The 17,113-nt window shown below is 40.0% G+C and overlaps 3 protein-coding genes and 2 pseudogenes across 3 annotated transcripts; all 5 read left to right on the top strand.

Annotated features, from left to right (window-relative positions):
- Window positions 1-2,895: 2,895 nt before the first annotated feature.
- On the top strand, window positions 2,896-4,397 carry LOC103329137 (7-deoxyloganetin glucosyltransferase pseudogene; annotated as a pseudogene).
- An 820-nt stretch (window positions 4,398-5,217) lies between these two features.
- On the top strand, window positions 5,218-6,966 carry LOC103329092 (uncharacterized). Its single transcript, XM_008231520.2, has 3 exons — window positions 5,218-5,907; window positions 6,008-6,238; window positions 6,427-6,966. Exons 1-3 carry the CDS (start codon window positions 5,347-5,349, stop codon window positions 6,724-6,726), a joined length of 1,092 nt encoding a protein of 363 aa, XP_008229742.2. The 5' UTR covers window positions 5,218-5,346; the 3' UTR covers window positions 6,727-6,966.
- A 313-nt stretch (window positions 6,967-7,279) lies between these two features.
- Window positions 7,280-8,959, top strand: LOC103329139 (7-deoxyloganetin glucosyltransferase pseudogene; annotated as a pseudogene).
- A 540-nt stretch (window positions 8,960-9,499) lies between these two features.
- Window positions 9,500-11,669, top strand: LOC103329140 (7-deoxyloganetin glucosyltransferase-like). Its single transcript, XM_008231571.3, has 2 exons — window positions 9,500-10,052; window positions 10,163-11,669. Exons 1-2 carry the CDS (start codon window positions 9,500-9,502, stop codon window positions 11,092-11,094), a joined length of 1,485 nt encoding a protein of 494 aa, XP_008229793.3. The 3' UTR covers window positions 11,095-11,669.
- Window positions 11,670-13,877: 2,208 nt separating this feature from the next.
- LOC103329095 (7-deoxyloganetin glucosyltransferase-like) lies at window positions 13,878-15,690 on the top strand. The gene is made up of 2 exons (XM_008231522.2): window positions 13,878-14,494; window positions 14,598-15,690. Exons 1-2 carry the CDS (start codon window positions 13,969-13,971, stop codon window positions 15,533-15,535), a joined length of 1,464 nt encoding a protein of 487 aa, XP_008229744.2. The 5' UTR covers window positions 13,878-13,968; the 3' UTR covers window positions 15,536-15,690.
- The last annotated feature ends 1,423 nt before the right edge of the window (window positions 15,691-17,113 follow it).

Raw genomic sequence — 17,113 nt, 5'->3', positions numbered from 1 at the left:
ACCCATATGCATCCTACAGGCTTCATTCCTGATCAATAATGTCCCATGTATTATTTTTTTGCAATGCCTCCATTTCAATATTCATGGCTTCAGCCCACTTTGGATCATTAAAGGTCTCCTCAACACGGGTTGGAATTTTAATATCATCCATTCTGGTTACAAACGCTTTGCACTTAGGAGATAACCTGTGATCAGACACATAATGGGCAATAGCATATCTTGCTTTGCCTTTTGGTGATTAATGATCAGGTGGAACCCCACGGTTCCGTCTAGGCGGTAAAACATAAGAATTATCAGAAGTATGAATAGAAGCACTTACCTCAGGAATATCCGAGCTTGATCGGGTACTATTAGAAAGCTTCATGAGGGCAATCGATTGATGGCAGTAGTATCGATTAAAATAGCGAGTTCAGCTAGTGTAATAGGTTACGCGGTATAGCGAGTTCAGGCGGAGTTGGTCGGTTCTTCCCTTTGTATCAAACTATCAAATACTACTCCCCCTTGTAAATCTAGCCAGTTATGTCCTTCACTACTAGTCTCCCCTTGAAGGACATGCTTGGGTATATCAGAGAAGAACATTTCATCCTCAACAAAGGTAACATCCATAGAGACATATAGACGTCGGGTTGCAGGGATGATAGCATCGGTAACCTTTCGATAAGGAGAGAAACACGAGAAAGACACAGCGGAGAGCACACGGGTCCGGCTTACTCTGATTCTTATGGAGGTGAACATAGGCGACACAACCAAACACCTTTGGAGCAGAGTCAACATAGAAGAGCAGAGACATGATGGGTCGTACCTGCATAGGAGTTTGGAAATTCAAAACTCGTGAAGGTAGACGATTCAAGAGATAGTGCATAAGTAACATCATCCATCCAAAACCGCTTTGGAATTGATGCACCAAGAAGCAGAGCACAGGCAGCTGCAAGGATTTGCCCATTTTTACGTTCAGCAACCCCATTCTGTTGTGGTGTTTGAGGGCAAGTAGTCTTATGGAGTACACCCTTAGTGTGAAAAAAATTAGATAACGCCGAATTAACAAATTCTCCACCATTATCAGATCGAAAAACCTTGATGGAGAGCATAAATTGAGTCTGAATCATCTGATAGAAACGCTGAAAAATTTCGACCACATAACTTTTATTTTTCATCCCATATAACCACATCATACGAGTGCAGTCATCCACAAATAACACAAACCAACGAACTCCCAAGGCTGTAGAAACTGGGGATGATCCCCAAACATCAGAATGAACTAAATCAAATGGCATAAGTCGTTTATTACAACTTGGAGGGTAGGATACCCGATGACTCTTAGCTAAAATACAAGTCTAACATTGGAAATCAGACTCGTTGACACCACTAAATAATGCAGGAAACAAATGCTGTAAATATCCAAATGAGACATGACCAAATCGGTAATGTAGCAACCAAATCCGGTGATGCTAAGAAGTTTCGGCGCTACCAGCACGAAGAACCCAACTAGTTGCCACATCATCCACATAATAAAGCTCCCCTTTTTAGTACCACGACCAAAGATCTCCCGAGTCTGGATATCCTGTAGTAAGACAAAACACGGATACATCAATACAATGCAGTTTAAGCTGCTCGGTAACTTGCGATCTGTACAGATAATAAATTACTAGATAAAGATGGAACCCGTAACACTTTGTCCAATGGTAGCGTGTCAAGAGTATAGAACCAGCCCCACGGGAGGCGACATCATTATGCAATCAGAACATGATCACGATGAGGCGAAGAGTAGTAGAGAATAAAGCATAATTATACGTCATATGGTCATTAGCTCCTAAATCAATAATCGAACATGTATCTCGGGTATCATGGGCATGGAAAGCCTTGCCAAAGTTACCTGGAGGCGGAGGTGTTAGAGTGCTTGAGATGGCGGTCAAAGTCGGAGGAGGAGTAGCAGTAAGGTGGTCGTGCCTAGTGATGATGTCACCACAGAAGTGGGGGCAACAACCATATGAGCTTTGTTGTTCAGTTGTTCCTTTTTGAAATGCCTTCGCTCCTTCTCCCAATCTGGTACCCCATGTAATGCCCAGCAGGTGTCGATAGTATGTCTCTTTTCACCACTGTGATCACACTCGGTTTGTCTTTTTCTCTGAAGTCGAACAGCGAAAGCAGAAGAGCGGACCACTGTCTGTTGAAAACCAAGCGGTGTTTTTGGAAGCAAACACAACAACAAGTTCCCCAATCTTGGTGCCGGATTCAAGCATAGTAATCTGGCGTTGAGCTTCTCGACGAACCATAAAAAATACATTTTTGATACTTGGAACTTTATCACCGTAGAATATCACTTCGGACCTTGTCATAAGTATCGTTAAGGCTAGCCAAAAAATCATACACACGATCTGCCATAACAGCAGCCTAAAAAGTCTTCATATCATCAGCACTTTATCTGAAAATGACGTCTCTTGTCCAATTCAAGCCAGATTGCCTTAAGTTCGGCAAAATAGGTAGAGACAGGACAACTTTCTTGCTTGAGACGGGTAGCTTTGGCACATGATTCATAGAATGGGATATGTCAGAGCCATCATAAAACATCTGATTAATAGCATCCCAAATTTCCTTAGCAGTAGTTATAGTATGAAACATATTCAACAAACTGGGTTCCATAGTTCGCAGCATCCAACTTTTCACAACAGCATCAGCAATTTTCCACTTCCCAAATTTCGGGTCTTTGGAATCAGGGGCATCGTGTCGCCAGTCAGGTAACCCAATTTGCCTTGTGTAGTAGGATGGAGTTCGATCATCGAAGCCCATATCTCATAGTTGGATCCATTCAATTTGAATCCCATAGGTAGGTTGGTGGACGATTTGGTATGAACCATCACAATAGGAGTAGAAGAAGAAGAGTCAGTGACATCTAACATGGTGATAGATAGCGGCCGCAGGAAAAGATTAGGTGATGACGCCAACAGTAAGAGATATAAGACAACACATGCTTAAGTGTATAGGTTAGGTGCAGCGGAAATAGGTATTTTTAGGATTAGGGTTTTGATGTTGTAGAGACGAATCGGAACCCGCTCTGATACCAACTCAAAATAATTAGGGTTTAAAACTGATATGTTTATTCTTCTCTCAAGGAGGAATATATATACTACATACAGAGTGGTTACAAATAGGAAATATGTACAAAATCTCCTAATTCTACTCAAATTAGATAATTACAATAAAATAGAAATTCTATTCCTAATAGGAACAAATTCTATTCCTAATAGGAACGTTGACTCATGCCAACACTTCGGAAATGTTCTTTTGTTAGATGCTTATATTGCCGGACTGTGAATTTGTACCATACCTTCGAGGAAGAATCGACTTGATCAGTTGTACACAGATTCACAGTCAAGCAAGAGATCATTTCCCCTGTTTATGATTCAATTGATTCATATTACTTAACTAACTCATTATAACATTTCTTTCCTTATTGTTAATTTGCAGATGAGACATATCTAACTAATGGCTACCTAGACACAGTCATAGATTGGATACCTGGACTAAAAAGCATCCGGCTAAGGGATCTTCCAAGCTTTGTTTGAACTACAGATACCAAAAGCAGTGTGCTTAACTTTGGCATAGAAGCAACTGAAAAGACAAACAAGGCTTCTGCAGTTGTTATACGTACTTTTGATGCGTTGGAGCGAGAAGTTTTGGATGCTCTCTCATCTATGCTTCCCCTTGTTTACACCATCGGCCCTCTCCAATTACTCGTCAACCAGCTGCCAGAAGACCCTCTGAAATCTGTAGGATACAGTCTATGGAAAGAAGAAACTGGCTGCCTCCTGTGGCTGAACACCAAGGCCCCAAACTCGGTTGTTTATGTGAATTTTGGCAGTGTAGTCGTGACGACACCAGAACAACTTGTTGAGTTTGGTTGGGGACTTGCAAACAGCAAGCATTTTTTCTTGTGGGTAATTAGGCCTGATTTGGTTGTTGGTGACTCAGCTATTTTGCCAGCTGAGTTTGTGGATGAAACAAAAGAAAGAGGTCTAATAGCAAGCTGGTGCCCACAAGAGCAAGTCCTCAACCACCCATCAGTTGGAGGGTTTTTGACACATAGCGGTTGGAACTCAACAATCGAGAGCCTGAGTGCAGGGGTGCCTATGATCTGCTGGCCGTTCGTTTCGGAGCAGCTAACAAATTGTTGGTATACTTGCAATGAGCTGGGCTGTGGGATGGAGATTGATAGCAATGTGAAAAGAGATGAAGTTGAGAAGCTTGTTAGAGAGTTGATTGAGGGAGAGAAGGATGAGAAAATGAGAAATAAGGCTGATGGGTGGAAGAAACTAGCAGAAGAGGCCACTGGTGCACAAGGTTCTTCAGTCATAAACTTGGACAATTTAGTGAACCATGTGCTTCTAAGGAAAAGCTAAGCTAAGGCTAAGCTAGATGTATTTAACAAATAAACGTGCAACATGTACTAATTTTTCTGTCTGATAAACTAGTTGGCTTGGGTTGGGATACATTACATACACTAGCTTGACTTCCATTTTTGTTTATGCTATAAAATGGTAATGTACAATTTTTAATATATTTATACAAAAATTTACTTTGCATTTCCTTTTTGTAAGACAAGTAGGCTAGCTTTTTTTTTCCTTCTTTTTTTCCGGAAAGATAAAATGGGCTTTTTTTCTTCTTTTTCTTTTTAATCAAACAAAAATGCTGATTGAACATATTCGAATGATCAAATGTCAATTTTACCATTTTACATCCTTAATTTGCCCAAACTGGTGAAGGATGATGGATAGGTTGAATTAGTATCAAAATAAGTCAAGAGTTCGATCCTTTTACTATAACTAAAAAAGAAAATTGTGTGACTGGCCCTCTCTCATTGACCCCTCTTCTCTCTCTTTCTTTGCAAACTCCTCAATTGGACTAACGGCCCTGACAGTCTATATGTCAGTCCGACTGAGGAGTTTGCAGAAACATAAAGAGGAAGGGGATGGGGTCGTGCCAGGTTGCATGGAGGGGCCGACATCAGGTACAGGTTGTCGATTTTCCAGGTTTTAATTTTTACAATGCCGTTGAATGGTAAAATGGGAAATTTTGGGGGGAAAATTTTGGGGTTGGGTCGAAATAGAATTGACCTGGGGTTGGGTCGAAATAGAATTGACCTATTTTGAAATGGTTAAATTTGCTAATAGCACTAACTTGGTCAAAAGGGGGAAAAAAAAAAGCCGGGAAAGTGAGAGAGAGGGAAAATGGGGGCCAAAATAAAAAAATTTAACGAAAACCAAATAGAAAATCGAAATGCCTCCTCATATTGTCTCACTGGTGTGAGCCGAGTGATTCAGAGAGACCGAGACTGAGACTGAGAGAGAGATGAAGACTGCAGCAAAGAATTTGGTCATCGAGATCGAAGACGACGACTTCCTTTCTCAGGTGGCGGCGGCTGAGGCCCAGGCCCTCGCCAGCAAGCGTCGGCGTATCAGCATCGCACCCTCTCCAAACGCCGCCGTTTCTTTCCATTCCCGCGCGAATCACAAAGAAGGCTCGGACGGCGAAGATGGCGGTATTTACACCGCGGCTCTCAAAGGAAGCCAAAGAGCAGCCCCCGAGCCTCCACGCGGAGGATTTTCGACGGGGAGAGTCAATGTCGGCCAGACCGGAAACGACGGCATTTCTGCTGGCGGTGGTTCGTGCTTCAAGTGCGGAAAACCGGGACACTGGGCCCGCGATTGTGATGTCGCCGGTGGAGGAGGAGGAGGAGGAGGAGGAGGAAGCGGTGGAGGGTATTATGGTAATTCCGGCGGCGGGGACTCTTCGTCTTCGATTTCGGTTCCGGAGAAGAGCTGTCCCTGTGGATTTGGCGCCTGCATGGTGCTCACTGCAAATACTGAGAAAAATCGAGGTCGAAAGTTTTACAAATGCCCTCTTAGACAGGTTCACAAATCACAAACCCATTTCTAATTTTTTTTTCTTTTTAGGTTTAGAGAGAAATGGATGCCATGGTTATTGGTTTTGTTTGCTTGAATTTTGACAGGAAAATGGGGGATGCGGTTTCTTTGAGTGGTGTGACAATGCTTCTGGGCCTAATGTAATGGCTAGTACTGGTATGGGTAGTGGTACCGCTACTAGGACCCATAGTTATGCTGCATCTGATTCTTCATTTCCTTCTCTTGAATGTCCCTGTGGCGGTGGTCTGTGCTTAATCTTAACAGCCAAAACTGGCAAAAACATCGGCAGCCAATTCTATCGTTGTCCTGCAAACGAGGTACCCTTTAACTTGTTGAGCCTAATTCATTGATTTTGGCCCAATTAGATAGGAATGCATTGCAAATTTGGAATCTTTATTGTATATTTATCATGTGTTTGAATTAATGTCTAAGAGAAACTGCGTGTTTGGACTTTGAATCGTAATAGAACTGGATAGTGGCTTATTGTTTTTTTTGGCTCGTTTAGGGATGCGGTTTCTTCAAGTGGTGCAATGAGCATACCGGGGCAGCTGCTGGTGTTCTGGGTGGCGGTGCTGCCAAGGTGGAAAGGAAGGTTTCAAGTGAGGCAAGTAACAATGGCTTTGGTGTAAGAACTGGTTCTTCCTGCTTTAAGTGTGGAAAGGAAGGGCATTGGGCAAGAGATTGCCCAGCAGTTCCTTCCTATAATGCTCCAGTTGAGTTGGGAGCACGGTCTGCTGCTTCACCGGGCTCTTGCTATAAGTGTGGCAAACCAGGGCACTGGGCGAGGGACTGCCCTTCTGGTTAATGTGCAATGTACTACTGAAAGACAACCATTTCTTGAGTTTAACGTTTGTGTGTTGAGTTTTTCAAGACTAGCTGTTTCTCGATATGATATGAGATATTGAAAACAGGATTAACACAACCATATTAGGCCTGTTAATAGTTTTCTGAGAAACTTGTGGAACAAGTAAATAGAACTTCAGGATCTATGTTGTTTGCCCATCATTTTCATTTCTCAATAGAAATTGCTCGTACAGATTATACACGTACATGTTTTAATAAATGAATGCTAACACATGCATCAATGAGCTGTAAATTCTTGGTGAGACTGATGGGTTGATATGTTCAAAGATGAGTAATGTTACCCATGTCTTTTGTTAGAGATGTAGTTTTTCGGCATTTTTGTCGGTACTAATTTTCGTTACTCTTTCAGCATATTTTTCACAAAAGCCGCCTTCATTAAGAATTTTTTTCACAACATGCGTATAATCTCTAAGCTCAGTATGGACCTTTTAATGACAGTACAATAGAAAGAGCAAACCCCACCGTCCTTTATTTATTGGACCCATTGTGAATTTGTGATATAACAATCCCACACAAAATTGTTGATCGCCTATAAAACTCTACTGCATGCATTTCTGTGAATTGCAAACACAAAACTCATACACTGACCAACAAAAACTAAGATGAGTTCAATTTCAGTTGATAATAAGCCTCATGCTGTATGCATTCCCCTTCCATTTCAATCCCACATTAAGGCAATGCTTAAATTAGCAAAACTCCTCCACCACAAAGGTTTTCATATCACCTTCGTTAACACAGAGTTTAACCACAAGCGCTTTCTTAAATCTCTAGGACCAACTCCCTTGATGGCTTGCCTGATTTTCGGTTTGAAACTATTCCCGATGGCCTTCCAGATTCAGAAGATTCTGCCCAAGACCCCTATCTTCTTTGTGATTCTGTCAGAAAAAATTGCTTGGCCCCATTTCGTAACCTCATCATGAAACTCAACGATACAACTTCCAGCAATGTTAATCCTCCAGTGACTTGCATTGTTTCTGATGGTTTCATGACGTTCACCATCACAGCTGCTGAAGAACTTAGACTCCCTGTCACGCTGTTATTTACCATTGCTGCATGTGCCTTCATGGGCTCTAAACAATATCCCATTTTGGTGGAAAAAGGACTTGCGCCACTAAAAGGTGAATATATTGAGCCAGTTGTTTAATTTTATGATTCTTTATGCTTGTTTTCTAAACAAATGAAATTTTTTCTATAATTGCCTGGTTGTTGTAGATGAGAGCTGCTTAACAAATGGATTTCTAGACAAGGTAATAGATTGGATTCCAGCAATGAAGGGTATCCGTTTAAGGGATCTCCCAAGCTTTTTCGAAACCACAAATGATCCTAATGATATCTTCCTCAACTTCACCATTGAAGCAATGGACAGAGCTCATACAGCTTCAGCAGTTATGCTTCATACTTTTGATGTATTGGAGAGAGATGTTTTGGATGCTCTCTCATCCATGCTTCCACCTGTTTATGCCATTGGCCCTCTCCAATTACTTCTCAATAAGATACCACAAGAGTACCCTTTGAAGCCTATGGGATACAGTTTATGGAAAGAAGAAACTGAGTGCTTCAAATGGTTAAACGACAAGGCGCCAAATTCTGTTGTTTATGTGAACTTCGGCAGTATAGCAGTCATGACACCGGAATGTCTTGTGGAGTTTGGGTGGGGACTTGCAAATAGCAAGAATCCCTTCTTGTGGATAATTAGGCCTGATCTGGTGGTGGGTGCCTCAGCAATTTTGCCACCTGAGTTTGTTGCTGAGACCAAGGAAAGAGCTCTCATAGCAAGTTGGTGCCCACAAGAACAAGTGCTTAACCACCCATCCATTGGAGGGTTTCTAACACACAGCGGTTGGAATTCAACCATTGAAAGTTTGTCTGCAGGAGTTCCTATGGTTTGTTGGCCACTCTTTGCTGACCAGCCAATAAACTGTTGGTATACTTGCAATGAATGGGGCTGTGGCATGGAGATTGATAAGAATGTCAAGAGAGAGGAAGTGGAGAAGCTTGTTCGAGAGTTAATGGAGGGTGAGAAGGGCAAGAAAATGAAAAATAAGGCCATGGAGTGGAAGAAACTAGCAGAAGAAGCCACTGGTCCACATGGTTCTTCATCCACAAACTTAGACAATTTGGTGAATCAAGTGCTATTAAAAAACAACTAGCAGGATGTACTGCGCACAATCTAGTGTCTAATAAATAAACTAGCAAGATCGATCAAGATGCACTATGGCGAGGCTGTTGTCTCTGTTAGCAGCAGCATATGCTTATGAATAATTCCGAATATTGCATTCCTAATGAGTTCTTATCTATATACTGTTAAACACTTATGTCTATGAGCTGAACAATCTTGCTGGATTACATGCTGATTAAGTTCTATATAGAAGGGTCCTTAGTAATTATTTCTGAACAGTCTTGAGTATTTGATGAATGAGTAGAGAGGAAGAAGAGAAACTGTAATCAAATGTGCCAAAGAACTTTAATTCCTTGGTAAGACTGAGTGGTTTTGTTAGAGATGTAGTTTTTGTTTCCTTTCACAGCTGCCGCCTTTAATATGAGAATATTTTCAATATGTGGCCTTTACTGAAACTACAATACAAAGAGCAAAGCCGACCGTCAATTGTTTATTGGACTCATCGGCAGATAACAGACACACACTAAAAAACGTTGGCCTGTAAAATTATATGTATATATTGCATTTGTGCTACAACTGATACACACAATCTAAGATGAGTTCAGTTTCAGTAGTTAATAAGCCTCATGTTGTATGTACTCCGCTTCCATTTCAAAGCCATATAAAGGCAATGCTTAAATTTGCAAAGCTCCTCCACCACAAAGGTTTCCATGTAACCTTTGTCAACACAGAGTTCAACCACAAGCGATTTCTTCAATCTCTTGGACCCAACTCCCTTGATGGCTTGCCTGATTTTCGATATGAATCAATCCCAGATGGCCTTCCAATAAGTTCAGATACCGATGATGATGGAAATACTGTCCAAGACATCCCTTTGCTTCTTGATTCCATCAGAAAAAATTTATTGGCTCCATTTCGAAGCCTCCTCAGAAAACTCAATGACACTGCATCTTCCAGTGCCAACAATATTATTATTAATAATCCTCCAGTGACATGTATGGTTTCAGATGGTTTTATGACATCCACCATCACAGCAGCCGGAGAGCTTGGAATCCCTGTCGTACTCTTCTTTACCATTGCTGCAGCCGGCTTCATGGGCTCTAAACAATATTCTGTTCTGGTGGAGAAAGGACTTGCGCCACTCAAAGGTGTGAAAGAGAAATGGGGAAGCAATTTTTGTTTCATGTATGATTATATATTGCTTGTTTTTAAAAAAATTAATGATGCAACTTTTCTTTCCTTGGGTCTTCTGTTGTAGATGAGAGCTATTTGACAAACGGCTTTTTGGACAAGGTAATAGATTGGGTTCCAGGAATGCAGGGTATCCGTTTAAGGGATCTCCCAAGCTGCTTTCGAACGACAGATCCGGATGACATTGTGTTTAACTTTGCCAGGGAAGCAATGGATAGTGTTGATAAAGCTTCAGCAGTTGTTGTTCACACTTTTGATGCGTTGGAGCCACATGTTTTGGATGCTCTTTCATCTATGCCTCCACCTGTTTATGCAGTAGGCCCTCTACAATTACTTCTCAATCATTTACCAAAAGACCCTTTGAACCCTATGGGATACAGTCTATGGAAAGAAGAAACTGAGTGCCTCCAATGGCTAAACTCCAAGGCACCAAACTCAGTTGTTTATGTCAATTTTGGGAGTTTAGTGGTCATGGCACCACAACAACTTGTTGAGTTTGGATGGGGACTTGCAAATAGCAAGCTTCCCTTCTTATGGGTAGTTAGGCCGGACTTGATTGTTGGTGAATCAGCAATTCTGCCACCTGAGTTTGAGTTTGAAACTAAAGAAAGAGGTCTAATAGCAAGTTGGTGCCCACAAGAGCAAGTCCTGAACCACCCATCCGTCGGAGGGTTTTTGACACACAGCGGTTGGAATTCAACCATTGAGAGTCTAACTGCGGGTGTGCCTATGCTCTGTTGGCCAGTCTTTGCCGAGCAACACACCAATTGTTACTATACTTGCAATGAATGGGGCAGTGGCTTGGAGATTGATAACAATGTGAAGAGAGATGAAGTGGAGAAGCTTGTTAGAGAGTTAACGGAGGGGGAGAAGGGCAAGAAAATGAAAATTAAGGCCATGGAGTGGAGGAAACTAGCAGAAGAAGCCACTGGTCCACATGGTTCTTCATCCATAAACATGGACAATTTGGTGAATCAAGTGCTATTAAGAAAAAAATAGAGATTATTCGTAAGAATAATATTAATTTTTGTTGTTAATGTTATAGCAAGATGTATTCAACTTCCATTTCCAAGCCATATAAAGGCAATGCTGAAATTAGCAAAACTCCTGTACCATAGAGGTTTTCATATAACCTCTGTCAACAGAGTTCATCTACAAGCACTGTCTTCAATCTCCCGGACCCAATTCTCTTGATGGCTTGCCTAATTTTCGATTTGAAACAACCCCAGATGGCCTTCCAATTAGTTCAGATGAAGACACCGCCAAAGATATCACGTTGCTTTTTAATTCCGTCAGAAAAAATATAATGCCTCCTCAAAAAGCTCAAAGAAATTGCAACTTCCTTTAACATTGATCCCCAGTGACTTGCATGCATTGTTTCAGATGATTACATGCCATTCACAATCCCCCCCGGCTGAAGAACTTGGCATTCCTATCATACTCTTCTTTACTTTTGCAGCAAGCAACATTATGGGCTTTACGGGTGTCTGAAAGTCTGACCGCAGGGTAAGAAAATGAAAGATAAGGTCGTGGGTGCAAGAAGGTGGCAGAAGAAGCCACCGGTCCACATGGTTCTTCATCTACAAACTTGGACAATTTAGTAAACCTAATGCTATTAAGAAAAAGCTAGATCATATTCCACTGGTCCACATGCTGTACATATTCTTTAGAGCACTTCCAGCAATTTGCCCTTTGTCATGACAAGAGGGGGACTAGGGCAGCAACTATTCACGTGAATAGTTGCTGCCCTTCAAAATCGTGTGTTTCCACCAATTGCCATAGCAACAACTATTCACATGAGATATGAGGAGAAAAATTTGTATAGAGTTTTGGTGTGGGAAGTGAAAACTACAACTAAGTATTTATTTTTAAAAAAAATCTGAAATTTTTTGTATTTTTTTTAGATGTTTTTTTAAAAAAATTTGTTGTTGACGTCATCGCTAATGTCAGCAAACTCGGGCTAGAACTAAGGCAAATCTTGTTGACGTGAGTCTCCTAATTAATCAAGGAGATTTACTTCCTTGATTAATTAAGATTTACTTTCCTATTTTTTATATAAGTGATAAATCATTGTACAATTAGGAGATACTTTCCTAATTCTTTACTATGTCTAATTCCTTGTAAGACCCTCATGTAAACTCCTATATATACATCCTTATGGAGAAGAATAAAACTCAACCTAATACATTCAAACCATTTTCATATTTTAGCATGGTATCAGAGCCAGGTTTCTTGTGACCTGTGTTTGCATTCTTCTTGAAATTTAAGTGCTCTCCTCCCCTTCTTGAAAATCTAAAGTCCTCAAGTCCTCTTATCCAAATCCCTAAACACATACTATCAAATCTTAGACACATACCTCTTAAATCCAATTCCTACATCAAATTCATACATCAAATTTCTCACATCACCTTCCTCACCTTCTCATATCACATTTTACTTCCGCTGCGATGTCAGGAACCCATATGATTCTCCATCTTATTGCAGACTCATAGAAGTATGCAGTCAATCCTGTTGACCTGGCTACCCGGACTCCTTCTTATATCACCACCACCAAAGGTTCTACTCTTCATAAGTCCTCCAAGATTAGATATTGCATATGTTGTGAGTGTGGTTAGTCAGTTTATGCATTCACCCAGTGTTTCTCATAGGAATGCAGTTGATCAGATCTTAAGATACTTAAAGTCAACCTCTGGGAAAGTATTAATGTTCTCAAAAAATGGAGATCTTGAAGTTGTTTGATACACAGATGCTGATTGGGCTGATTCTATTACAGATAGATGCTCTACTTCAGGTTACTTTACATTCGTGGGAGGTAACCTAGTCACTTAGCGGAGTAAAAAGCAAAATACGGTTTCTCGACTAGTGCAGAAGCAGAGTATCGAAGAATGGCTCACGGAGTTTGTGAATTATTGTGAATTAGAAGATCAACTGGCAAATATCTTAACCAATGCTGTTTGTGGAAGAGTATTTCATGACTCTCTTACCAAGTTGGGCATTGGTGACATATATGCACCAACTTGAGGAGGAGTGTTGATGTGAGTCTCCTAATTAATCAAGGAGATTTACTTCCTTGATTAATTAAGGATTTATTTTCCTATTTTTTATGTAAGTGATAAATCATTGTACAATTAGGAGATACTTTCCTAATTCTTTACTATGTCTAATTCCTTGTAAGATCCTCATGTAAACTCCTATATATACCTTCTTATGGAGAAGAATAAAACTCAACCTAATACATTCAAACCATATTCATATTTTAACAAATCTTGCCTGAGGGCTAGCCTAAGTTCATGGGCCCCATCTCCTGCCAGGGCTAGCCCTTGCTGCTGGAAACAGTTTTGCCAACCTTGTTGCTGGAACTGCTCACCTTTTATGTTTGGCCCTCTTTGCGTTTCTCAATAAAAACTAGTCATGTGGATTTCCTGCTTTTGGAATGACTGAAGTTTGTACAGATTATCGAAGCACGTTTTCTTTTTCCATCGACAACAAAACCAAACACTAGAAAGTCTATAATTGACTGGCCGCCAAACAGTTTTAGGTTTGAAGATTTACAATTATTAACATAGCTCAGAGAATTCGCCTAACTTAATTACTTTGACCACGGGGATGCTCCATTCATAGTATAGAGTCCATTGTTAATGTGTGTGCCATGGACTTTTTCCTAGGACTCATCAACCAAAGGTCAGCTAACATTAACTAGTAGAAAACAGAGAATTAGAGACACGTTTTTTGGGTTAGTTGGATGGCCTTGCTTTAACAAAAAGATCGAACCGGACTATCATGTCCAGCCTTGATATTTTGTCATATGACAGAGCCACACAAAAGCAAGAGTTATAAATAATAACGCATGCATACACTTCATCTATTTCTAAGATGAGTTCCATGGCAATAGGAGATAGGCCTCATGTTGTATGTCTTCCAGTTCCACTTCAAAGCCATATCAAGGCCATGCTTAAGTTAGCAAAACTCTTCCACCATAGAGGTTTTCATGTGACCTTTGTCAACACAGAGTTCAACCACAAGCGCTTTCTTCAATCTCTTGGACCCAACTCCCTTGATGGCTTGCCTGATTTTCAATTCGAAACCTTTCCAGACGGTCTTCCAGTCAGTTCAGATGAGGATACTTCCCAGGACATCTTTTTGCTTTTTAATTCAATGCGCAATAACTTCTTGCCTCTGTTTCTTAACCTCCTAAAAGAACTCAATGACAGAGCAGCTTCCAGCAATACCAACCCTCCAGTGTCTTGTATTGTTTCGGATGGTTTGATGCCGTTCCCCATCACAGCTGCCGAAGAACTTGGAATTCCTATTGCAATGTTCTTTACTATTTCTGCAGGCGGCTTCATGGGCTCTAAACAATATCCTGCTTTGGTGGAGAAAGGACTTGCACCACTCAAAGGTGAAAGAAACTAAAATTGAAGCTCTTGTTTACATTTATGATTCTATATACTGCTTGTTTCTAAAGAAAAGATTTGTGTGCCTGATCAAAGCTTAATTTTTAGATGAGAGCTATTTCACAAATGGATTTTTGGACAAGGTGATTGATTGGATTCCAGGAATGAAAGGTATCCATTTACGGGAACTTCCGACAGTGTTTCACACTGCAAATCCGGACAACATCTTTTTTAAGCTCACAGTGGAAACAATGGATAGAGTAGATAAAGCTTCAGCTGTTGTTCTTCTTACATTTGATGCATTGGAACAAGAGATTCTGGATGCTCTCTCATCTATGCTTATCCCACCTATTTATACAATTGGTCCTATTGAATTACTACTTGTCAATCAGATACCAGAAGACCCTTTGAAGTCTGTTGGCTATAGTCTATGGAAAGAAGAAACTGAGTGCCTCCAGTGGCTAAATTCTAAAGAGCCAAACTCGGTTGTTTATGTGAATTTTGGCAGTTTAGCGGTCATGACGCCTGAACTTGTTGTTGAGTTTGGCTGGGGACTTGCAAATACAAATTATCCCTTCTTGTGGGTAATTAGGCCTGATTTCGTTGTTGGCGAATCGGCGATTTTTCCACCTGAGTTTGTGGCTGAAACCAAGGGAAGAGGTGTAATAGTAAATTGGTGCGCACAAGAGCAAGTCCTTAACCACCCATCAGTTGGAGGGTTTTTGACACACAGCGGCTGGAATTCAACCATTGAGAGTTTGTCTGCCGGAGTGCCTATGATCTGTTGGCCACTCTTCGCGGACCAGCCAACAAACAGCTGGTGTACTTGCAATCAATGGGGCAGTGGCATGGAGATGGATAAGAATGTCAAGAGAGAGGAAGTGGAGAAGATTGTTAGAGAGTTAATGGAGGGAGAGAAGGGTAAGACAATGAAAAGTAAGGCCATGGAGTGGAAGAAGCTAGCAGAAGAAGCAACTGGTCCACAAGGTTCTTCATCCACAAACTTGAACAATTTAGTGAATCAAATGCTATTAAGAAAAAGCTAGATCTTATATCCATAAGAATGTGTTAATTAATTAAGTGTATGCTATTGCCGGTCTTAATTAAAGATGTGTTGCAAGATCTGCATATGCACTCCCTTCCCTCTTTACTCTATCTATAATTTCGTTTTGCTCATGAACCAATGCTTAGCTTGGTTCTACTTTCTTTCTCAATTTAATATTGATATACCAGAGAAAACTAAGATTCTCACAAAAATATTTTAGCAGCTATTGAAAAAAAATGGACGGTGACAAACTAGCAATAATATGTTATTTAATATTGATATACCAAAGAAAACTAAAATATTATCACAAAAATATTTTAGGAATTAGGTTTCTGATTTTTATATTTTAAGTTCAATTTTGTTTGGATCTAAAAAATAGTTTGGAGTTCAATACTAAAAAAGTTTTTAGATCCTAAAATTAGTATTTAAAAATGCACATTTTAAAAATAAAATAAAAAACCAAAACAAATTATGATTTTTGAGTTCATTTTTTTGAGTAGAGTACCAAACGGGCCCTAAGATTCTGACAAAAATATTTTAGCTATTCAAAAAATGGAAGGTGACAAAAAACTATAAAATGGTGGTGGTCCTATTCCTAAAGCATAAACCCGTTTGATTCATGAGAAATGAGACTTGGGAATGGGAAACCAATTGCTTTCCTATGTTTAGTAAGTCTAAGTATGAAATCGTTATGGCTCATGGGAAAGTAGGGAAAGTGAAGTCATCCTTCCAACTTGGGTTTTGTTTTCCCTCCTCATGGGAAAGTTTGGGAAAATGAGCTAACATTAAATACATATTTTTTATGACCATTTTATCATCATTAACAATTTAGAATTACAATATATCATTAAATGCATTCTTTTTTTATATATTTAATATGGGTATAATTGAAAATTTATACAAATTTTGTTTTCCATTCATACTCAAAACAAACATGGAAAATGAAATAAAGTGATATTTTCCGGTTACTTTCCCAGCATTACCAAACGTGGGAAAGGAATCTTCCATTCCCATTCCTTGAGGAATGACATGGAAAATGATTTTTCCTCAAATTCATTCCATGAACCAAACAGGCGAAAATGATGACTATCCTCTATCTTTCTCTATCATTGCATGGCTAGCTAGGGATTTCGTGTCTCTACATTTTGCATTGGTACATTTATACACATTTAGGTAAATTTTAACCACTTGATTAATCTAACGGATTTTAATTAGTTCACATCAAAATAATTGTATTAGACAGAAACTCCCGCTTTGCACCTTATCATTGTAACTTCTCCATCTCAATCTCCCCTCCCATCGCGACCTGCACTTTTGCTCTTCTTCTACTTTCTGTGTTTGCAATATTTAATTCCAAAGATAACCCAATCACTTATGCTTCCTGTTGTCTGCCGCTATATTTTTTTCCTTTAGCAGCAATTAAACAAACCCACGGGCCACGCCATATCTTCCTCCTTTCCCCATCAAATCCCCTTTTTCTACGCTTTTGCAATATCAAACTCATAATCAAATTGCAGAAATATATATATATATATATATAAACAAATAATCACAAACAGAAAATACATCAAATCAAACT

The sequence above is a fragment of the Prunus mume genome, linkage group LG4 (genome assembly GCF_029339155.1).
Source record: "Prunus mume cultivar Tortuosa linkage group LG4, ASM2933915v1, whole genome shotgun sequence".
NCBI classification, from domain to species: Eukaryota; Viridiplantae; Streptophyta; class Magnoliopsida; order Rosales; family Rosaceae; genus Prunus; species Prunus mume.
Note: the sequence above shows the minus strand (reverse complement) of the source record. Positions and strands in the feature narration are given on the sequence as shown.